Here is a 26,357-nt window from a genome sequence, read left to right as displayed (position 1 = left end):
TAGAACGCATTTTAAGTATGGTCTTCTTTTTTGAATAAAAATCGATTAACCGTTTTGTTTTTGCAAATCAGGGAGCTTTTATAATTAATTTGAAAGAAATTTTGCTTACATCATGCTCATTTATTTTACTACATAATACTATACTATCACCTATATAGGCATATCATATTTTTGTAATATTTTGTACGGCATTGCCAGTTTCTATTTGCTATTTGATAAGATTTTACATTTTTCATTGAAACTGGGAACGGATATGTTGTGTGTGTGTGTGAATAGGAAAATGGATGTCGAAAAATTTAAAAACAATTTAGCAACTATTGGACCTGCCTTTTCAAAAACTCATCAATTCCTAAAAAGCTTATTCAAATTAAAAGTTAATTGTATTATCAAGAGAATTCATATATTGCTGAATAAATTTTTACTCTGTAATTTATTATTGGTATAATATTCTATATTATTATATTTATTGCTTTTGATTTTCCAATTTCGAACTGTTTTACATTGAACTTTTCCTAAAATAATAACTGTTGTCAAATATAATACTTCATTATTAATTAAATAAATTATTAATTAAATAAATTGAATAAAATGTGATTGTCAAATAATACACACATACACAATAGTCATATTAAAATTTTTATTTATACGCGAATTTTTTCAATAGTATGATTATCAAGCATTTTACCATTTTAAAATTCTAAAGCGCCAACTTTTGATGAAACTTGCCATCACACTTTAGTACTTTTTTTTTTATAAAAGAGGACCTTTCAAAGTCGACCGGTTTTAAAAATTTTAAATTAATACTTCGACAGAAGGTCTTAATACTTGAAAATTTTGCTTAATTGTGTAATTATTTTTTACTGAGGTTTTACAAATACAATTCACAGTTATGGTTCCAAAGTTTAAATGAACAAAAATAATGAAAATGAATCATAATATCTCTAAGATGGTCATAATTTTACCAAAGCTCTGAGTTGTAGTTAAAAGCTCGTAATATTCAAAAAACGTGAGATAGTTTTATTTCTATTTTTTTTAGAACAGTTAAGGCCAGTATTTTCACCTTGTTTTAGCTTAACATCAAGTTCTAAAACACCGCCAGTATATATTTACATATATTTATATTTAAAATTATTTTAAAAAACAGCTATCACAGATTAATTATAACTAGTTAATTCCAGTTCACTTAACCTTTTCTTAGTCATGCACATGTTTCTTACACATTGCACAAAACACGTGAAGTGAATAAGAAAGTGTAATATAATTCATAGGCTTGAGCATAATGTACTGTATTAGTAAATTGAATATTCCATGAATATATTACCAAGGTTAATTAGCAGATCTGCTGATGAGTTAATTATTCTGTTTGTACGAATGCCATTAATTGCCACGTCCTACCCTCCGGCGTCGTAGCATTAAATACATAAGTTCATATATAGCAAGGACTGACCTATATATGTGCATATGTATTTGTACAGATATATATATATATATATATATATATATATATATATATGTGTGTGTGTGTGTGTGTGATATCTAAGTATATATCATACAACGATTGGAGACGCCGATGAAGCGTCTGCGAAATGACTGATTCCAATGTAATTACGAATTGCACTTGGCAATAAGTTGATATCAATGAGATAGTAAATGAGATGTGTACGTGAGTATTATAATAAATTCTGGTCAATTTTACTTAGATCTTTTAATGTTTTAAATATAGAGAAAAATACAAATACAAAAAAAGGAAGTTCTTACAATGCTATTAAAATAACTAGAAAGAGATTAAAATTAGTGTAGGTTAAATTACAAAATTGTTAAAAACTCTTGTAAAATTTTTTATCATTTTTTTTTTAATATTTCATGATTATTTCATTTCATTCTTCTAAGTAGACACAGCTTTTTTAATATAATTTTTTCTTTCAAAACATCAACTGATTATTGCACATATTTATTTTTGTAATAAATTCATTACCCATGCAAAGAAATTAACAACGTTTAGTGCTAACATACATTAGTGAATAAATTTCTAAGTAGATGTATGTTTTTTATCCATATTATAGGACAAATGTATACTATGTAAGTGTAATACTATGTAAATTAACACAAATTTCAAAGTTGGAATGGTTTTATATTATAAACTTTGTATTATAAATAAGAAAACGAGCATATTGTGCAAAAAAATATTTTCTCACAAGTCAAACATACAATGATACATGATTTTTTTTTATTAGGCATACTTAGATAATTTTCTCTTGTGCTCAAAATATAAACCCAAAACTTTCTGCATATCAAAATATTTTTATCCGGAGTAAAATATGCGTGAGTTGGGTTTAAAAAATTAGGTTGATACATTTTGATGCTTTTAGGTATATATGAGTATTTGTTATTTTGTAAAACTTTATAATGTAAAAGGTATGCCTATACTAACGGCACTAGATTTGAAATTTGTTCATAATATTTAAATTTTCATTATTTATTAGTGTTGTTTCAAAAGGTATCAGTGTGGAGTGAAAATACCATTTTTATTTAGAACATTTTCATTGTGCCTCTTAGTTATCATTTTTTTCTTGAGCAATTTTTTTTTTCACCATAGGGTAGGGCGCAAAGGTTCAATTTGACTTTGGACGATTCTATTGTCAAAACCAAAACAATATAATATATCACAACAAATAACACACATCAAACCGACACCTATCTGACAATGTTCAGTAAAACAACTAGTAAATTCTTATTCGTTATTTTAGAAATGTGTTATTTTTGCAGTTTATTACCTGGTTCTTTTTGCCTCATTGAAGGGCAAACAGATCCAATGTCTTATTTTCAATTTTGAATGGTCGATACGTAATAATAGATGTTTATATTAATCAATGCAAAAAATAAATTTAATAAGTACATTTTTTAGGGTGCAAGATAGCCTTGATCGGGTATTTTATCTGAAATGATCATCTGTAAAGTTGAACACAAAGTATTTAACTTATCTCTTGTAAAATTGCATTTTTTTAATTAATTTACTTTTTGTTTACTATTTTTTATTGCTCATTTAACAAATGTGTCAGTTTGAAGGTTTATGTGTTTTTTTACCCCACCCACGTGTAAGATTTTATAGAGATTATATAAAAAAAAACTATTGAAATTACCTTGAAAATGACAGTACATGTTATAAAACTGGTAAACAACAGTGCTCACAACCCAAAAAAAAAAACTAACAACGAAGGAAACTAATTTTGTTATGGATTTTTAAACGTTGCCGTTTATCTCTTGATACGACGATATAAGTATCAAGGTGATGGTAGGTTATACCTTTTTGTAAATTTTTTTTAACTTTACTATTGACATATCTGTAAGGGACCTTTTTACGCGAACCTGTACGCTATGAAATATCTTTGTTTACAATATTAATTAGATATTTCACACAAATCACAAATATTTTCTATTAAATTTCAGAGCACGCTCGCGATTTTGGACAAACTCGAATTAGACTCTGAACAACCGACGGAGCAGGCCGTTGCGCGCCTCTTTGGTTTCGAAGACGCGTTGCTGGGTGGCCGACTGACGACATGGCAGCGACTCAAGCCGCGCGTTTGGGCACTTTTCGACGAACCGAAAAGCTCCACGGGCGCCAAGGTAAGGCAACAATATATTCTAATAAGTAATTGATATTGAAAGTATTGATACGATTGATCTAACTTTATAAAATCGCCGTTATGAATCTTATAAACTTTTGCAGCCTTATTATTAATCATTATTTATACTTGTTAACTTCCCGTAGAGTTAGTAATAGTAATTGCAAAAAATTCGAAAATGAAAATTTTTATATATCTTTACGTTTCAGAGGTTTCTGAATATTTTGGCATACCTTAGAAAAAATGGATGTATGTGTGTGTGTATGTATGTGTGTGTATATGTGTGCGCGTCTGTGTATGTGCGGATACAAGAGCAATTGCTTTGAAATTTTTTTTAAAATTTCCAAAATTTTTCAAAATAAAAGAAAACATTTTTTTCTAAAAGTTTTTTTCCAAAAAATTAAATTTTATTCAAAAATTTAAAATTTTTTAAAAATCAAATATTTTCAAAGAAATAAAAAATGTAATCTTTTTTTAAAAAAAAACTTTTTGTGCGTAAAGTTTCAGCAATTTGCCTTAAGGCACGATGCCATACACCGCTATATATAATAATAATAATAATGAGTAGTGCTGCCCTAGGGCAGGTCCGTGAGCTGAGTTAAACTCCAACTCGATTCAGGGAAGAAGTAGTGTGGGAGTTTTTCCCATTTCCATTTCACACCGCAGAGCCCGAGATGGGCTTATTTTCAATTGGAAACACATTTTGATCTATATTACCGCTATATATATATTTTTTTAAATATCTTTAGTTACTATGAGGAGAAGCTACTGGCAGCAGTGATATCTAGACAAGGTATGAGTAGATTCGCCAGTTTAGATAAAATTCACATCGTTGATAGGGAATACGGTCAAAATTGTATATATTTACGAAAAAAGCTATAATCACAATCCTATTAGATGTTGAGCATTATTGTCACTGTCATGTCGGATTAAACAGTTCAAACGTGTATCACACATTCAAAAGATTATTTTGTGGCGTTTTTCTCATATTTTTTGGGACCTTATTCATTGTTATTTGTAATTATCTTTAATAAAATTAATTGACTCATGCCAGTACTAGTGATTTCAATCAATTTTATTGCAAAAAATCAGGCGTCCTATGAAGTTTATTTATTTTTGTTCACTTTCTGACAAAATTGCATACTAATACGAGTATAATAGACAAAATAAGTTAGTACTATTTCACAAGCGGTACAGTGTAGTTTATTCGAGGCCACGCAGAAAGAACATCGAAACCTGATGAAGGTGATTGGCTTTTAACTTCTACTCTATCTATTTCTAAAAACAGGCTAAGAGATCTACCGGTACAAAGCAAAGACTTCTTTTCCCTATTCATGATGTATGACTTGTTCCCTTGGAGCTTTTGTTTCATGTACTAATGTCCGAAAGAAGACGGTTATTGTAATTGGTTGCGTTTTTCCATGTTATTAGAGTTCCCATTTGTTTAAAAGACTGTTACTTGTATCCCATGAAACAAAAATTATTAAAAAAAAAACAGAACACTATGCCATGTGGTTCATACCGTCCATGTTGACCGTCCACCTAGTTGAATAATTAAGGCAATGCATTACTGATTTTAACAGAAGTACACAGTAGAGATATAAAGTATAGTTGTAATATAAATGCTCTTTTCTAATTATAAGCATGAACGAAGTATTTACTCATCTATAATTTTTTATAACAAAAATTAGTTTTTATTATTCATTAGCTTTTATAATTTGGTATTCTACAATCTGCTATGATGATTTTTTATACTGATAGTTACCAGAAGACAAAGTTTCTACATAAGTAGATATTGCACATTCTCGACTCATGGAAAATTTATAAACAAAAATATTGAATATATCATAATTGCCAAACACAAACTGCAGTCAACAATTGCATTATTTTGGGATTAATTAGGGAAAACTATTTTAAATTATTTTAAAATTAATTGATATAGTATAAGCGCACTTCATTAATTAAACGAATTGTACATAAATTGTTATGTGTATAAAATTCGCTTCTATAACACAATATTTCTTGAAAATAAAAAATTCTAAAAAACTTAAATATGACAGACAAATCTTTAAATTAAATACGATATTCCTAATGATCCCGTTTTCGATAGATTGTTAAGGTAGTATTACATAAATATTATCGAGAGTTGGCTGTAAACCCTTTTTATATGTTAAGATTTGTCTATCATTATTAATAAAAATGTGTTAAAAATTAAAAATTGTGCTAAACAATTGTGCATTAAAAATACAAAATAGAATTTCGATTAGATTAACTCATAGTGATGAATCTTGATGCAAAGTTCGTCCATGGATGACATTCATAAACTCTGGTAGTCGAGTGGATGTCCTCCATGAACGACACAGAAGAGAATATGATCTGAAAATTCTAAATGCAGTCTCATTTTTTATCTCTGATGGGTTTTCTGTAACAAATTAATCGACGTATATTAATGTCAAATCAATGGATTTATTTTATTTTTTTTTAATATCATCGAGTCCGATGAAACACAAGTTCTAAACAAGCAATATCGAGGGTCATGTTACATTCATAAAGCGTATTAACCGCGTTATGTTCAAACTTCAAACAACGTTCTCGACTGCGCAAATATTCAGACACGCTGGAGAGGATGAAATTGTAAATGTGTATTTAGGTAAATATATTTATCATATAGAAATAGAGAATTTAAACACTGAACACAACTCTGAACACATTACGCAATATGGTAAAATTGATAAATTACGTAAAACGCGTGTTCTCCTATTTACACTTTCATTATTCACACTTATTATTAAATAGGAAATATTGTCGTATGTATGCGTTGGTGGCAAAATTGGTAAAATCTGATCACGATTGAAATATAAATAAATGGAAAACAGTTGAGTTATCTTCTAATATTTCTATCCAAAGATTATTAATAATGTAACAGTAGAATAATTGAATTGCCTTCTAATAGTCATTTGTATAATAATCGTAATTAAAAATAATCATAGAAAAACAAAATTTATTACAACAGATTATTGAATGTTGAAATTACAACATTCTATTACAACAGATTATCTGTTCAGAAAGTGTTGTATATACATAAAAGCAAAAATAGTAGTCTACAACGATACTAGAGACTGGTAGCATTTTATAGAGAAATGTGCAGGTAATTGATAAATAACGCTTAATTGAAAGATTATATATATATATATATATATATATATATATATATATATACAGGTCCATGAGCAGAGTTAAACTCCAACTCGATTCAGGGAAGAATAGTGTGTGAGGTTTCCCATTATCATATATATGATATGTAATATATAATAGCAATTCATTTATAACCCCAATCCACATCACAATAAATTTACACTCTATGTTTTCAGTCAGAAATAAAATAATTTTCACGTTTTCCGATAAGAACTTCGCCAACTCGCTAACACTGTCAAATTTGTCAAAAAATTCTGCACGTTTAAAAATCATTCATATCACAAATGTCTAGTCTGAGACATATAGTACATTATAAAAATGATATTGCCATATTTTATTTCATTTCTGACACTTTCAGAAAATGTTGTGGGTACCACGTGCTATATTGTAGCAATAAATCTCATAAGATTTATAGTGTTATTTAAAAAACATATACACTATAATTTATAACGTTGAATGTATTCAATTCAACAAAAGTATTAAATTTTTATAGGTATTATTTATTGGCTGAAATTGAAGCTGTTTTCAAACAAACTACTATGAAAAAGTCGTAAAGCCTAAAGTTTTATGGCCTGGCAATAAAATCGTATTTAAAACACCTAAACAAGCCTAAAGAGAAGTGCTGCTGGTTTCAACTTTCTCGTAAATATTATTCTAAACTATTCGATGAGCAATTTTTACACCAAACTTTAAAATACCAGTTGAAGAAAAACATAAAATAAATTAAGACATGTGCAAGTATTTAACTTGAATCAACTGATGGTTTGATTCAACTTCCAATCGAATCAAATACTTGTTTTTTGAATTACAAAGCTTTTCCATTATCTTTTCTGTAGTCATTATCAATTTAGTAAAAAACGAATATTTAAAAGCCATTTGATGAAACTCGCTAAAGACTTGATTAGTTGTGCAAAATCGGCCAAGCATTTTTTTTTTAAATTTGCTTAAATATTTTATTATTTTTTGTTTTAAGTTTTTATCATACTTGTAGCGAACAATTATAGAAAAACAATTTACCGTTTGTTTACCACTGTAAAACATTTTTTTTAATTTTTAGTTAACCTAATAAAACGTTCCAATTTGTGTACATATTTTCACAGGCTGATAATATTTTTTTAACTTCCCGTAAGGTTAAGTTATTTTAATCATCCAAACATTAGAAGTAAGAATTTTTGCATATCCTCACCTTTCATAGGTTTCTGATCATTTTGGCATTCCTCAGAAAAAAATTATGTGCGTGTGTGTGTGTGGTTACAATTCTTTGTCGACATTTTCGTACCGTATAACCGATTTGAATAATTCAAAAAGCAATCGATTCGTATTGATTGGGAGATGTGCTGATTAGTTTTTGGAAAAGGTCGGTCCACTAGTTTCTGAAACAAGTACGAGGAAAAAGAGTGCAGAAAATAGAATTTAAGTTTTTATGAGAACTTGAGATCAAGTTTTGTTTATTTGCTTTTCATGTACATAACGATATATGAAAGTCATTGTCCAATTCATAGGTTTCTATGTTTTGTCTACACAATACGAATAAAGAAAGTTACAGCATTTTTAATAATCTATTTGAAAGCATTTAATAATACTCGAATATTACGTTGCGGGAAGTTCCAGCGATTTGTCAAGTACGCCCCCAGTGCCCCTTTCACTAGTTACGTTTTTATTTTAACTATAGAACTTATTCAATTCAATCATTAAATTTTAGCAAAATAATAATAACTAGCTGTAAGTGGAATTCTGTCTTATGGCAATTAAGGCATCGTGCCTTAAGGCAAATTGCTGGAACTTCCCGTGCCAAAAATTATTATTTTTTTAAAAACGATTAACATTTTTGAAAAAAATTTACTTCGAAAAAATAAGATTTTTTAGAAATTTTAAATTGGACAAAAAATTACTTTTTTTTGAAAAAAAATTTTTTTTTTAAAAAAAAATTTTAAACAATTTTTTTTATAAAAATTTTTTTTTGGAAAAAATGTTATCTTTATTTTGATATATTTTGGAAGATCTGAACTTTTTTTCAAAGCAATCATACTGCTTTAACTGCATAGAGACAAAATATAAAGCGCGTAAGCGCCGCGTCGCTGTCTAACGGAAAAACAATGGTACGGAACCCATAGGAATGTAAACAAAACTTATACTTATTGTTAAAATTTCAATAAAATATCTGATAATTTGATATGCATATGTCTAATGTCTAATGATTATTGTTGACCGCCAAATGTTATTTTTTTTTAGTTTTTTTTTACTAGATCTCCGAAACCGCTAGACCTATCTACATGAAAATTTGATCAAATCTTCATCTTGTTAATACAAGTAAAATGTTTTTTGAACTATACAAATCGGACGCTCCGTTCTCTTAAAAACTGAGTTACCGTTTTTGGCCCTTTTTGCCCCATATCTTCGGAACGGCTAGAATGTTTTTTGAATTATTCAAATTGCTTCATCCGCGTTCCCGAAATCGTCGACGAAAATTTGTATCCGAACACACACACATGCACGCACACACACACACACATACATCAATTTTCTCCAACCTCTGAAACGTGAAGATATATAAAAATTTTCATTTTCGATTTTTGTGCGATTACTATAACTTACCCTACGGAAAGTTAATTATAAATAAATCAATTTATCATCTCCAAATTTCCACAAAATTGAAAAAGTGCTCCCGCATAGTCACAGTCTAAACGCATTTGCAGATAATTCTGTGCGACATTTTCACTTATACTGTGCTCAGCTTGGCGGCATTTTCACATTTTTCAATAATTTTCACAAAATTGGAAAAGTGCTCCAGTACACAAACAGTCTAAACGCACTTGGGTAAACATTTGTACCAGAGTGGCGCTTAGACTGTGCTTAGCTTGGGTGATTTTTTGAATTTTTAATCCAAAATTACAAAAAAAAATTTTTGAAAAAAAAATTAGAAACAAAAAATTTTTTTTTCCAAAATCAATTATTTTGTTGAAAAAAGCAGAAAGTTCTTTGAATCATTTAAATCGGACGCTTAGTTCTCTCAAAAACAGCCATTTATTTTAAATTTAGCTCTGTATCTCCGAAACCTATGGGCCTACCTTTGCCAAAAACTAATCAGCACATCTCCCTATCAATAGGAATCGAATGTTTTTCAAACCATTCAAATCGGTTGATCCGTTCTCTCAAAAACTCGCTTTCTATTTTTTGCACTCTTTGCTCCATATCTCCGTAACGGCTGGACCTGCCTTTGCCAAAAACTAATCAGCACATCTCCCTATCAATAGGAATCGAATGTTTTTTAAACCATTCAAATCGGTTGATCCGTGCGCCCGAAAACGTGGACGAAAAAAAGCGGACATACAAAACACACACACACACACACACACACACACACACACACATCCATTTTTTCTGAAGTATGCCAAAATGTTCAGAAACCTTCAAAACGTCGAGAAATGTAAAAATTTTTGATTTCGATTTTTGGACGATTACTATAACTTACCCTACGGGAAGTTAAAAAAGGATTAACATGCTTTACCGTTTGAGAAACTTTAGAAACAATAACTAAAAGTTTAGAAAATTATCACATTCAGAATATTAGATCCATGGTATATAATTATTCATATATCATGTATTAATTGTTAGCATATATAAATAGATTTACCTTACTAAAAAACCTCAAAATTTTATTTCAAGTTTTAATCGTATTTACAGCAAACAACGCTAAATATAGAACCGCGTTTGTACCATTGTTACTAAAAAAATATTCGAAAAAATGAATGATATACACGTTACAGAAATAAGAGGATTACCTTCCTTTATAATAATAGCTTATCAGGTGTGCTCAGTCCCGCATGATATTTCAATTCAATTCACATAACATAATACATTTTGCAAAGCAATGATAAGTCCCTACGTACTCAGATGGAGCATATTATTATTCAAAATTATGAATATGATCATTTGTTCGTTCAAGAGTACATTTAAATAGAGACAAGCCGAAGGCTGATAATTAGAGATTTCAAATAACATTGGATTTACATGTATACAGATTATAATTATTATATGGACTGTAATTATTTGTGTACACGGATTAGGATTATTATACAGACAATGTGTATATATACACATACTACACAGTATATATATATATATATATATATATATATATATCTACACATACTACACAGTATATTAATAAAATTCATTGTCTATAGTACTTTTCGACATGCATCATTACTCAATATAATAAAAGCTAATTATTTTTAAAAAGTATAAATTGGAAAAGAAACCATAAAACATAGTGAAGAATATAAAATAAAAATAAAAAATCCAAAAATTTTCGATAGTGCAATGACGAAATATCCATCATTAAAAAAATTCTAGTTCATGTTATATCTTTCAACATATGTTATCTATATAATAAAAATAATAATGCTGGAATTAATAAAAAGGTTTGATACACCTCTTTAAAATATAAGTATTATATCTCAAGAATTTTTGTTAAGTTTAAATATTAACATTATACCAATATCGTAGTGAGTTTTATATCATAATGATATTTTGTTTCAAAAACTTTCTCGATGTAATGTATGTGTATTCAAGCGAAACTTTGTACATCTCTTATGAGATCTCCTAAATATTTTAGTTAATTATTTGTATATTAAAGTATCAATTACTAAAAGTTAGTAGTTTGATATTGAAACATATTTTTGAAAATATATGCAGCCAATTTGTCGAAAACAAAATAGCAGTAAATATTTAAAAATATTGTACATAGCTAAAAACAGAAAACTGTTGAAAATTAAAAATAAAAAGCTGAGATATAAATAAATAGAATGCGTAATCGGTCACAATATTTTTCGATACAAATATTTTTATATCAAAAGTTTTCGCATCAAAAATAAATGTCTGTCATATTTGTTATTTTTCATTTTCCACGAATTGAACGAATATTTTGAAATGCATATATATATATATATATATATATATACATATATATTAAATATCTTATTTGACTTGTTAATAATTATTTAATTATATCGTGCATAATATGTCTGTTTCCTTCTAATCCTTTATAGATACTATTTTAGTATAACGAGAATTTCATAGGATTTGGATAAAACCTATGAAATAACATATTTTATTCAATCATCTTGAAAATATATATGATGACAAACAATTACGCAAGTTGTGTAATATCTTTGATATATTGAGTATAGATTATATTTCCAAACTGTTTCTATTATTTTAAATTATTTTGAATAATTTTGTGATTTGAATTTTGAAGCAATAATATACAATATACGAATTGTTATTGTATCATTATATAATACAAAAAACTAGAGTCATTGGAGTTTCATATAATTTTTATATAATATTCACAGTTTCTTGAAAGCATACATGATATAAGAATTTTTTTTTAAATCAACACCAGAGATAATGATATCATAGATACTTTATATCATAGATTATAAAACATTATTTAAATATTGTATTACATTACCGCAGTAAAACCTGCTCTGAAACTCAGTGCCCAGAACAGATTTAGTCGGCCGAAATGACCCGTTAAAGTCAGTTTGAGAGAATAACTTTCCAGCAGCCTCATAAGATAAGCACGAAGTTTAGAAAAGTTTTGTGTACGGTTGAAAAATAGAATTACTTATTTAGCAATAAACTTGATGGTGTATTAGACTTTAAATTACACTAATGAAGCTACTAAATCTGATTTATATTACAATATTTTCATTTTAATGAAATATAAAAGGCTAAATTTTATCGTGTTCTTTATGGTTGTTTATACAGCAATACAGCCGATCTAAACATGTATCTATTCTATGAAGTGAACTGCTATAATGCACTCATCAATTTCAAATGCAGTAGAAACTCTTCAGTTATACGGATCTGCGATTATCCGGACTACCAACCGCGACCAGTTTGCATGTATATGAACATACTTACAAGTTGATTTATGCAAACCAAATTAAACTTGTTACCTATTTTTTTCATTACCAAATTCGAATTGTAAACAAATTAATTGTACATACGTACCTAAACACGCGTAGTCTAAGAAAATATGTATGTACATACATTGATAATTTTTTAATAAACATGGATTTTCGTTGATATCTATATATTTATTATTTTTAACAAATACAAGATTCTTCATACATTCGATTGTCCGAATGCCAATCGACTGGTTAAATAAATTGGTCCGGTTAATCGAGTTTCTACTGTAGATGTATTTCCTGTGTAACCGAACACAGTCTTATACTTTTAATATAACATCCATAAAATTAGTTTTTTTTTTTAAATTATACATCATAAGTTAATGAGTAAATTCTTAACTTTATGCAATTTTTCATATTTAAGTTTTATTGACTTTTTTATGCTTTGATCAATATTTTCAATTCAAAAATGAAATTTTCATATTTTATTTAAAATTTTTAAGTGTTTTTTGAGAGGGATAGGTTTGTGATTTGTCTAATTTTTTCATTGCTTTTAATTGATATCTGATTGTTATAAAAATTCAATGTATACGATTTTATGATTTTTGGAATAAAAATCGTAAAGAGTATTATCTAAGGAACAATCACTCATAATGATTCTTTAGTCAAATAATGCATTTGAGTCATGTGAAGTTTTCAGATATTTATGTAGATTTTAACATGATATATATATATATATATATATATATATATAATTTAATGATAGGTTTATTTGCAGCCAAAAGGTCGAAAAAAACAATATTTAAAATAGTTATTCTGTACGTTTTGATACTGTATGTGTATCAATATTCAGCATGTAATATGCTGAATGATGACACATATACAGTGTCAAAACGCACAGTATTTGGTTGCAAATCAACATTTCAAGAACATGATGCAATTCAAAAAAATGCAAGTTTATAATAATTTAATATAGAAAAATTTTTGCAGTTATAAATCAATGTATGTGCGATCTTAGTTATAGATGTAACTGTTAACCTAATTTTTGTGGCAATAAAAATCTGTATGATCTTCTATGCCCGCAAAAACTATAGACCTCTTCACAATATTTCAATATCAAGCTTTGACATAAATGATAATATCTCTATCCTTAAAACAATCTCATTTTTTAGATATACGCTTTACAGCATTCCTTTATATTATATTCTTATTTTTAACAAAATTAGCCAAAGTTTCATTTTTTAATAATTACAAATTTTTAATAATTTTATAAAATTGCAAATTTTTTTGTCACTATTTGTTTCGTGAGATTTTTATCACATGCAATACTTAATTATATTTATCTACATAAATCCGATTAAACCATGCAATAAATAATACGATTTTTTTTTTTAATTAATATAGTTTAAAGCTAAAAAATGCAATTTTATTGAATTATTATCGAATCTATCATCAAATTCTACTATGCAGATGAATGAACAGCAAAATCACAATTTGAGATGCATTAATCATTTGTCTATCCGATGGAATTCGATAACTCTATCTGATTATTTTCTCATCATTTATATATTGAAAGCTTTTTTATTCGATTTGCATTCGTCAGTTTAGAGCATAATCCATACGAATAGACTTCATTGCTCTAGTTATCGATTTATGATATGCAACATTCATTGTCGATATTGCGTCCGGCACGGTATTTAATTAAATTTTCATAACTTTTTTGCAATTTGCAAATGAATGATATACGAATATTTCATTTTAAATATAAATATGATAGGCAGCATTATTCCCACAAAAAGTTGCAGAACCGTCTTTTTCTAAACAAGTTTTAATAAATCAAGAATCATAATAATAGATCAATCAATTTTGCTCATTCATTTTTTATTCTATCAATTCAAGTAAAATGATTTGAACCATTAAAATCGCTTCGTTCTCTAACAAACTGACTTGTCATTATATGCACTTTTTGCCTCGTATCTTCGAAACGGCTGAACCTACCTTTGCGAATGAATCACTACGAATTCAAATCATCAGTTATATATATTGTATCCGCATACGCACACACACTGTAAGCACCCGACGCAATGTTTATTAAAAAAGTCAATTAAAAAATCACTACACACGGACACTTTATTACCTCGAAGGACCAGATATACTTTATCATTAAAATGGCTATATCAGATCTTTAAAAATATGTAAGTTAAATAAGTTAGTTAGTTATTAATAGTATTTATTTGTTTGATGTTCACGGTTCAAGTTATGCGTACAGAATGGATAATTTCTTATAACTATCTTAGTACCTAGAGTAGGGTAGGAAATTATTTTATTACAGATTAGAGGGAGTTCAGTATATAGGTAGAGGGAGATGGATAAATAAAATTTGTGAGGCTCGAACATGCCGGCCCGATTTGAAAAAACAATGGGAAATTTACATGATTTTTCAACATTGCTTCATATAGTTATGGTGTTATAGTAAAGTTACAATATAAATGTATAAAGATTAATTAGTTATAATAATATGTAAAAATGATTATTTTATTATCACTTAAATTCTAGTAATGAATAAAGTCTTGTGATAACAGAGTTTATGAATTCACGATTGATTATAATGTCTATTGGTAACACTCACAGGTTTGGTGTTTAAAGTCTCAAGATAAAATAGTTTATGCATTGATTTGTATGATATGGTATATATCCCTGTCAGTTATTAGTATACAAAGTTTTGTTGTTGCACAATTCACCACACTATTGTTTGTTTTATTGGTCACAACACACACAGTACCTTCCTTCCCCTGGATAGTTTGCTGGAACGCGTCTCAAGTGCCAGTTCAAGGGTTGAAAGATTCTAATTAGATATAATAATTGCATATGCAATCATGATCTCGTTGCATGCTTCCAAAAGGTTGATCCCTGCAGTCGTGGATCCGGAAGTGTCTCTTGACAGGTATTTTAAGCAATAGTGGGTTAGGTATAAAGGTTAAAGAATTTCCAATTGGAAAGTGAATTGTTAAGGATTAGTAATTAGGATTGGAATCAAAGGAGATTCAGGTTTAGAATTTTGTCAATCTGCGTTAAAATGTGTTCAAGTAAAATTGTTCATAGGAATGTTTGTAAGTTAAATAAATGTTCCCGATATCTCATTTTAACGCGTTTTATAAGATTTAACAGATGAATAGATAGTGAATCGATAGTTTCGAAATGAAGGGTCTTTGATATGATATAATTTATTAAAAGTTTAATTGCTAAATTATTTGTTACCCTTGTGTTAATCGATTTATGTTGTAGTATCATATGAAATTGTTTTAAGTTTGGTGCTGCGTTAACAAAATTTGAACTGTCTTCTGAATTCATTTTGTAAATTTTACAACTTTGCGTAATGAACCATTTCCGTGTGGCCACTAAGTATTTCGCAGTCAAATTAAAAGTTTGTTCAATATGAAGAGCTTTAGTGATACAACAATCAATCAAGGTAGTAAAAGTATTGTTTGAAGCAGGTTTAATAGGTTCACATTCCATTTTTGTTATTGGAATTTTAAAAGTTAAAAGGTTGTTTGTATCGAAAGATTTTCGTAACCACAATGGAAATTTTAGATTAACTGCAGTATTAGAAGCCAAAATGTATATATCACAATTTGTTTCTATTTCGTCTACTCTATCAGTTACCAAGGCTTTCCGCTTGTATGACAGAGGTTTTATAAGAAATAAAGTAACCGTATAGTTATTCAAATAAAATTTCTTATCAAATGTAAAGTTTAATGCGCGTTTTTCTTTCTGTATAAGATTTGCTAAAAGTTCAAGTCGTTGAAGTGGTATATTTTTTAAAGCCATTGCTTTAGGTTTCGATGTAGTTAAATATATTTTAGTATTAGAATTTTTCCAGGTAGAGCATAAATAGGTAAAAGTTCTGTATGCCCATTTTGTTGCGTCGGAAAATTCGTGTGGTAATTGTTGAGTTATTAATAATTTATAACATATTGGAGCTGCAGCTTCCGAAATAAGTATTTTCATAATAGTTTTATTTATAGCGTTATTAGCTAAAACTATCTTATTGAATCTAAAACTATCTAGTATGTTACAAACTATATCTAGAGTTTTAGCAGTTTGTTTGTTAAAATAAATATAGGGTTTATCTGAAAGTTTGAAATGATTAGTTTTGAAATCATATAGATTTAATTTGGCATTCGTTAAAAGTTTTGTTAAATTTTGTTTGGTTGTTAGTAATAAAAGTATTTTATTTGCATCGGTAATGAGGTAATATTCTTTAGATAATTTATCGTTCGATCGTAAGTGGTATTCAAAACATTTAAATTTCTTTAACATAATATGTTTATTACGTGCCAGATTTTTATTGTTGGCAAAAGGAATTTTTATACCGAATCGCCAGGTAATTCTCGTAGTATTTGGGGTGAGATTTTGTTTTCCGGCTAGTACCTGGTTTTCCAGGTTTGAGGTAGAATTATAAAGTGTAAAAGATTCGGGATGCGTGTTTCCGTTTAAGCCGAATTGAGTAATATACAAATCAGGTTTATTGTTACTTAATTTTATGTTTTTATTATAAAATGTTTCGTTGTCGATAACAAAGTTTGCTTTATTACATGTTGAGTCTGGTAATTTTTCAAATTTTGGAATGTTTAAAATGTTTGCGTTAAAAGTATTTGTCGGAATGTTATACGTAGTTTTATTATTTTCGTTTCGTGTTTCTGATAATTCCGTCGCGAAGGAACAGTTTTTGTCGAGTACAGGTAAAGATTCAGTTATGCTCCCTGCCTCGGGTTTAGGGTAATTAAAATTTTGTAAATGATTGATATTTTGATCAAACTCAGGTAATTTGATCGAAATTGGAGGTTGTTTTATATTGTTTGACGATATGATTGTTTGATCACTAAAGCTGCTAGTAGAACCAGATTTAGTAGATGCTTTATTAAGTAGTTTACGTAATTTTGATAGACATCTAGTATGATCGTCATCAAAATCAAGTAGTTCTGTTTCTAATAATTGATCAATTTCTTCTTCGTCGTCTAAAAAGGTAGTTATTTTGACAAGTGTATTTTGGAACGTGTCTATCATAGGTTTCACTTTTTCCAAAATACCGTTTATCTGTAATACATTTAGTTCGCTACACGGAATTTTTGACATTTTGTTACAAGTTTGTTCAAATTCTGCTAGACGAGCTTTTATTAATGTTAGTTCGTTTTGTAAAGATTGTAATGATTTTAATGAATCCATTTTAAAGTAGACTCACACAAAATTCTAGAGATGGTTAAGTATAGATATAGGTAAAAGATTAGGATGAGTTTAGGATAAGTTAGAAAGGATTGCTTTGACTAACCTTGTTTGATGTGATTCTGTAGCTTCTTGACCGCTTCGTAAATTTTCTTGATGAATGCAGTTATTATGCTGTTGATAATAACGTACACTGATGAATAGTTTTTGTGGCTCCAGTAGATTACACTGTCAATAATTACTGCGCACTTTGTTAGTTAGATTAAGTAGCTCCAGTGGATTACGCTTTATTGGAAATCACTGTACACTTTGTAGGTTAAATTTAGTGGCTCCGGTGGATTACGCTGTTAATAATCACTGTGCTCTTTATAGGTTAGATTAGTGGCTCCAGAGGATTACGCTGTTAATAATCACTGTGCACTTTGTAGGTTAGATTAGTGGTTCCAGTGGATTACGCTGTTGATAATCACTGTGCACTTTGTAGTTTATATTAGTTAATATAAGTTTAAGTTTAACACTGGAGGTCGAATCCGGCTCGAATTGGACCAAAAAATGTAAGCGCCCGGCGCAATGTTCATTAACAGTAATTAACTTCACTACACACGGACACTAGATATAGTTTGTTACAAAAAAGGCTATATCAGACCTTTTAAATAACTGAGTGAAAAATAATAACTAGTTCAGAATTTGTTTGTATAAATGTAATGTATTTAATGTTGGTAAATTGTATTAGATGTTATCGGGTCAAGAGATACGTACAGAATGGATAATTTCTTATGACTATCTTAGTACCTAGAGTAGGGTAGGAAATTATTTTATTACAGATTAGAGGGAGTTCAGTATATAGGTAGAGGGAGATGGATAAATAAAATTTGTGAGGCTCGAACACACACATAAATCCATTTTTTAAAGTATACTAAAATATTCAGAAATCTTTGAAACATAAAGATATGCAAAAACTTTGATTTTGCGAACACTATAACTGACTCTATGGGAAGTTATTTACAATTTAAAAAGATACAAAAATTAAAAAAATATGAAAATAAAATGAAGAAAATGAATATATATATATATATATATATATATATATATATATATATATATGTGTGTGTATGTGCGTGTCTTTGTTCAGAAATATAAGTGACTTCTTACACAATCATGGATAGGTTATTTCTAATTATTAAAGTTAATTATTTCACATTTTCTTCTATTTGCACAAAAGTTTTATGCCGCAAGATCTTGCAGTATTTTAAAGCTTTATTTAAACAGAAAAATTACTTTGAACTTATGCTCATTATAAAACCACTATAGAAAAGTATACTTTATAACAAAGTTGTACAACTTCGTGCAAACTAACTAAATCGAGTAGAATAATATTAATAGCACAATGGATTGTGTGAAAATTTTTGTTTGCTTTTTATTTCTTTATAACTCTGAAATTTGACATAATAATATAGTGCAATAGAAAAGAAAATGAATTGAATATTATACAATGCTTCATTCGATTCAAATAGTATTTTAAATTCTTTATTATTTTGAGATAAATTCGAATTTCAAAATATTTACGTATTTTCAAGGCTGTTTTAAATGATGGTAGCGCCTAATGAAAGTGATTACTAACATATAATATTATTTTAATATAATGTATCATAGTAAAGTTTTATATAATAGTTATTATATATATATATATATATATATATATATATATATTTGTATATATATAAACATTCCTGGTAGACAATTAGTATGGTTTTCGAAAACGACTATCAACAATTGATGCAATCAAATTGGTTGTTAGTACGGCCAAAGATGCAATTACTAGAACCGGATGGAATATAAACACACTCACACACACACACACACATATATATATATATATATATATATATATATATCAAGTGTCCCAAAACTCAACGTCAAGCGGAATAGTATTAGTATCGGTGATAGTATTGACCGTAACTGTCATTAATACAAATAGCAAAAATTATAATCTCAGGTTGTTTAAAAATCATAAGTTTTTCAAGCAAAATTGAGCTTTTTAGTGCAATCTAGAGTTTTGATGATTTATAGGTTTTTGTGGTTAATTTTTCTTTAGTTTTGTTCGATCAAACTTAGAAACCGTAACCGAAATAACACTTCTGGACAACAGTAAAAAAAACTATTGATGCTCAGCATTGTGCCCAACTTAAACATTCGAGAAATAAAATACATATCCAAGATTCCAAAGTTTACGCAATAATCATATTGATTTCTCTAAAACAAGTTCGGTAAATCGTTTGGAAATGAAGAATACTACTCAGGTGTCATTGCATTTCAGTGTGTATGCTCAACCCTAAAAATAAGGCAATAATATATTTTTTAGTTTATCTTTTAGTGAAGTCAGTCCAATGCGGACTTTAGTTTTAATAGTAGGGCAGCAGACTGGGTACGACGGTTGTGCCACTTTTTTTTTGATCAGCCATAATTTTGGTAATTTACCATCTAACTGGAAGAAAAGTAAATTAAATAGCAATTTAAAAATTTGTCTGAGTGAAAATAATAAAATCGTCCTTAAATGTAATCGTGTCCTTAAAAATACGATTAGTCATAAAATCAAATTATACAAGAAAAGGGCGAGTGGACGGTTGTGACAGGCATAAAATTAGGTATAAACACTAAAATGGTTTATAACGACTTTTATTGTGGTTAATAACATTAATATGCAACAATACAACTTGAACATTTAGATAAAGCATAAAATATAACAATAAATAACAAAACATAATTTTCATAGTTAACAAGAGTTCTGTGATTTTTTTATATTGATTTTTTTCTTTTTTTTTTGTATTTTGTCTTAGTTGTGATACAAATTTTCATTCAAGACCGTGCTCACAAAGTTCGCCGCAACCGTAGTATCCAACGCACACTTATAACAACCAAGTTTTTGATTCGCACAAGAAATAACTTTATGCAAGTGAAATGCAAGTAATTTTTGTTCTACTTGTAACATCTATTGGACATTACTTCAAAAAAAAAAAATGAGGCGCATAGTGGGGTTTTTCAACCATCACATGTTTTCTTCGGGCTCGTATATGATACCCATCAATAGATTTCATTGTATTTGTTTTCTGTAAAACTTTTCTCGCCAATTGGTCGCGAAAAAAATAATTAAAAATTTGCAGAGAGATTGTTAACAATGCAACGTCTTTATTTACTGAGGAATTTTTCAGAATTTCAAAAGGAGTCTGTGACATTTGTACTCATATCAAATTCAATTTTATCAATTCAATTAGAGTACAATTTTTTTTTTTTTTAAAAAAAGTTGAAACAAAACTTTTTTTTCCAAAATCTTATTTTGTTGAGACAAGCAGAAAGTTCTTTGAATCATTTAAATCGGACGCTTAGTTCCCTCAAAAACTGCCATTTTTCACACATTTAGCTCCGTATCTTCGAAATGGCTGGGCCTGCCTTTGCCAAAAACTAATAAACACTTCTTAATTCAATTAGTAATTGAATGTTTTTTAGATCATTCAAATCGAATGCTTCGTTCTCTCAAAAACTCGATTTCTATTTTATGCACTCTTTGCTCTTTATGTCCGTAACTGCTGCACCTGCCTTTGCCAAAAACTAATCAGCTCATCTCCCTATCAATAGAAATCGAATGTTTTTTGAACCATTCAAATCGGTTGATCCGAGCGCCCGAAAACGTGACTGAAAATTTGTATCCATACATACACACACACAAACACATCCATTTTTTCTGAGGTATGCCAAAATGTTCAGAAACCTTTAAAACGTCGAGAAATGTAAAAATATTCAATTTCGATTTTCGGCCTATTACAATAATTTACCCTACGGGAAGTTAATTATGGCTGAGCTAAATTGTCCACACAAAAACTAATTGCTGGTAAATAACTAATAATGTTTAACATACAACAAAATAACAAACAATAATCTATCTGTATACAATTAACAATTTTGATAGAATTCGAATTTGAAAACTTACTTGACCCTCTAAACTAAAAGCTATGCGGTTTACAGATCATGTAAAGCACTGGCTAGAAACAATGAGGATAACTTGTTCGAACAATAATTCTTGATCTTTCTCCCTTTAGACACTATTTCAAAACTAGTTGGTATTGGTATTTTGCCTTGGGGAAAGTTACATGAACTTCGCGATATGTATAAATTATCGACTTAATCAATAAAACATAAATTAATTTATGAGTAATTAGAAGTATTCCGAGTGGATTTATTACACATAATTGAAAACGAACGAACACGTTAACTCGAGTATTTTCTAAAAGCAAATTTTCAAAAATCAATAATTTTTATAATTGAACCAGTTACCGTAGGACTTTAATAGCTTAGTATGTGCATTGAGACCAAGTACTCCATCGTTATACCAAGTAAATCGTCTAATTTTACTTTTAACAAACGTCAAAAAAACTACTCATTTTGATGAATATTTAAAATTAAACGACTTGTCGTGAGGCCGTTATATTTCAGTAAGTTCTATAAGACCATGATTTTCAATGCCAAAAAAGTTTCATAGAAATCGGCTTAATTTTTTTTTTCAACAGTTAATTACAAGAAAACGGCTCGGTAGATTTTCACCTAAAACTAATCAGTATTATTTCCAACTAATAACAGCTCGGCAGATCGTCTCACAAAACTGACAAACTATAGTGCTCATTGAGATACATCGAATGGTTTTTAAATTTATGAAATCGGTCGAGGCGTTTTTGAGCAAACGTCAATGAAATGTCTAATTTTGACAAACGCCAAAAAAACGATACTAATTTTTGCAAACCTTGACGAATTTTTAAAGCTAAACGAGTTGTCGTAGGGCGGTAATATTTTAGTATGATCTAGAAGACTATGGTAGCTACCGTCAAAAAAAATCATAAAAATCGTCGAATTTTTTTTTTTTTAACTTTATTACAAGAAAACGGCCCAGCCGATCTTTACCAAAAACTAATCAGCACGATTCCCAACCAATATCTATCGAATGGTTTTTGAATTTTCAAAATCGATTCAGAATTGCGGGCTAAAACGTGGACGAAAAAATTTTCTGCGATTTACAAAGAAACGGCTGGGCGATCATCGCACAAAACTCAAGAGCCCTAGTCGTCATCGAGATACATCGAATGGCTTTTAGTATTTTGAAATCGTTCCAGCCGTTTTTGAGAAAATGTTGATTTACGGCTAAAAATCTGTTCACACACACACGCACACACGCACATACTTTTTCCAAATTTGGTCTCATTCGATTCAGAATGGCTTGAAACGTAGAGAAAACATAAAATTAGCGAATCGGATTTTTTGATGAAAACATAAACTCCTTCGGGAAGTTAGTAAGTAGAGTATAGTTGTAATGACGATTGTCACTACCGTATCCTGGCATAACGGTACGCAGTCTCCTCTACCATTAATATATTTTAAAACATGAAAGCCTTCCGCGTTATTAGGCATTCATAATTTTTTTTCAACAAAAATAATTTAATCGTCGTAGGAATCCCGAAAGAGGAGCAGCAGCGGAATGCAACTGCGATTTGCATAAATATTTAGTGCTAAGACGCTTTAATGCAGACTTTAGTCTAGCATGCATTGTGTAAGCTCTCTCCTGCAGCGTATGTTCTCGCTCTGCGGTTTTGCTCCGCGACTGCATGTGATATGCACTATTTAACTTCCCGTAGGGTAAGTTATAGTAATCGCAAAAAAATCGAAAATGAAAATTTTTATATATCTTTACGTTTCAGAGGTTTCTGAACATTTTGGCATACCTTAGAAAAAATGGATGTATGTGTGTGTGGGTGTGTGTGTGTGTGTATGTGTGTGTGTGTGTGTGTGTGTGTATGTATGTATGTATGTGTGTGTATGTATGTGCGGATACAAATTTTCGTCGACGATTTCGGGAACACGGGTCAACCGATTTGAATAATTCAAAAAACATTCGATTCGTATTGATAAGGAGACGTGCTGATTAGTTTTTGGCGAAGGCAGGTCTAGCCGTTCCGAAGATACGGGGCAAAAAGTGCCGAAAACGGTAACTCAGTTTTTGAGAGAACGGAGCGTCCGATTTGAATAATTCAAAAAACATTTCACTTGTATTAACAAGGTTAAGAATCGATAAAAATTTCATGAAGGTAGCTCTAGCGGTTTCGGAGATATGGAGGAAAAAGTAAAAAAATAAGCCATTTGGCGGTCAAAAATGATCATTAGACATATGCTCATCAAATTATCAGATATTTTATAGAGATTTTAACAATAAGTATACATTTTGTTAACATTCCTATGGGTTCCGTACCAATGCTTATGCGTTAGACAGCGACGCGGCGCTTACGCGCTTTATATTTTGCCCCTATGCAGTTAAAGCAGTACGATTGCTTTGAAAAGAAAGTTCAGATCTTCCACAATATGTCAAAATAAAAAAAAAATTTTTTTCAAAAAAAAAAACAAAAAAAAAATTAAAAAAAAAATTTTTTAAAAAAATTTTTTTTCAAAAAAAAGTAATTTTTTGTCCAATTTATAGTTTCTTAAAAATCGTATTTTTTCGAAGTAAATTTTTTTTAAAAATGTCAATCGTTTTTAAAAAAATAATAATTTTTGGTACGGGAAGTTCCAGCAATTTGCCTTAAGGCACGATGCCTTAATTGCCTTAAGACAGAATTCCACTTACAGCTAGTTGACACAAAATTCATCAGCACCAAGGGATGCGCCGCTTTCGGGCTTTCGGGCTTCCGGGCGTTTGAACACCGCATTGCATCTAACGCAAGTAACTTTATACATTACCGCAGCGGCAGATAACTTGCGGATTTGTAACGCGATCAAGGATTTAAAATCAACGCACGCACGATAAACACAACATTTGTGATTGTGAAGATTATAATAACTGGAAATCAGTGGAGCATGACATTGTGTCTTAAGGCAAATTGCTGGAACTCACCGTACATTAAGGGGAGAGCCTGTTTTAGAGGCTTCAAAAAATCTCAATTTTTTTGAGGAATTTTTAGGGAGGGAAATAAATATTTAATTGAAACGAAGCTTTCAGGTTTTGTAGTTATATATTTCAACATTTTTTTAAAAATCTTTTCATTGAAATATATGTTATAATATTCCGGAAACAAGCATTTTTCCGAGACGGCACTGCGTGCATATGTTGTGTAGCGGGAAAGATACAGGTCACAATTTCCATCCGCAACAAGAAAACAACTGGTGGAGCATGGTATCGTGCCTTAAGGGCAAATTGCTGGAACTTTCCGAACAAAGATCATTTTTTTTAAAAGATTTAACTTTTTTTAGAACTGAAAAAATTCGATTTTTGAGAAGTTTAAAATTTTTGGAAAAAAAATTACTTTTTTGAAAAATTTGATTTTTTTATACTTTGAAATATTTTGAAAACTTTGAACTTTTTTTAAAGCAATCGCGATACGTTAACTGTATAGAAAAAATATCGAAGCGCGTGAGCGCTGCGTCGCAATCTAACGGATCAACATATTGTTACGTAATCCATAGAAATGTAAACAAAATTTATTCCTATTATTAAAATATTTACAAAATATGTGATAATTTGATGTGCATGTCTCTAGTGATCATTTTTGTCTGCCAAATGTCATTTTTTATTACTTATTCTATAGCATCTCCAAAATCGCCTTCCCAAAAATTCACCCAAACAAATTAATATTTTTAATAGTACAGATTCTAGTTAAACTACAAAAACTCAAAAAAATGTTAAGAATTCAACCATTTTTGCAACTTAATTTTTTTTGTTGGGGGGGGAAAACACTTTATATTGTTTAAAAGTGGGTTAATTATTAACTTTTTTCGAGGCTTTTTAAGTTCAACTAGAAGAGACTTCAATCCTGAATACTATCAATTTTGTCTTGTTTTGAGAGGACGTTAAATGTTTTCCTACCTTTCCCGCCAATTAGGAGAAGTCAAAGAATTTAAAACCTAAGAAATCGCTCGTAGAAGTTTTCGTTACGCTCGTATACCTGCTCGACACTTTCCATTCACTATTTTTTCTGTAACTTTAAAAATTATCAAAAACTGTTTCTGATATTGCAGATAACTATATGTTTTTGGACAGCTAGGGAAGACCATTTGAAGACAAAAAACAATCGATTTTTGAAGCCTCTAAAGCAGGCTTTCCACTTAATTAAATATTCCAGAAATCTATAAAAATTGGTCAGCGATTGATGGAAAATGTTTTAAATATTTTTAAACAGATTATTATCAGTATGTACCCCTAATAAAAATTTTATCATTCATTTTTATATTGCACAAGCATACTACCGACGCTGTTGAATTTGAGAACAAGACAGAGAACTTATCTTATTCTAAGAATGCAGTGATTCTCAATGGAGGGTCATATATAATGTCCATTTTTATACTCATGTAACGAACTACTTCA

General features: G+C 29.3%; 1 protein-coding gene across 1 annotated transcript in view; it reads left to right on the top strand.

The window, feature by feature from the left end:
• The window catches only part of LOC113375310 (potassium voltage-gated channel protein Shaw-like), a 227,974-nt gene that overhangs the window by 157,083 nt on the left and 44,534 nt on the right, over positions 1-26,357 (top strand). Inside the window, exons 7-8 of the mRNA XM_026615248.1 lie at positions 3,448-3,634; positions 15,823-15,845. Of these exons, the coding sequence (XP_026471033.1) occupies positions 3,448-3,634; positions 15,823-15,845 (210 nt within the window). The remainder of the gene's footprint in view (positions 1-3,447; positions 3,635-15,822; positions 15,846-26,357) is intronic.

The sequence above is a fragment of the Ctenocephalides felis genome, unplaced genomic scaffold (assembly GCF_003426905.1).
Source record: "Ctenocephalides felis isolate EL2017-DRISC unplaced genomic scaffold, ASM342690v1 CF-g0.4_SCAFFOLD_01886, whole genome shotgun sequence".
NCBI classification, from domain to species: Eukaryota; Metazoa; Arthropoda; class Insecta; order Siphonaptera; family Pulicidae; genus Ctenocephalides; species Ctenocephalides felis.
The sequence above is the reverse complement of the archived record's forward strand: the minus strand, read 5'-3'. Positions and strand labels throughout refer to the sequence as shown.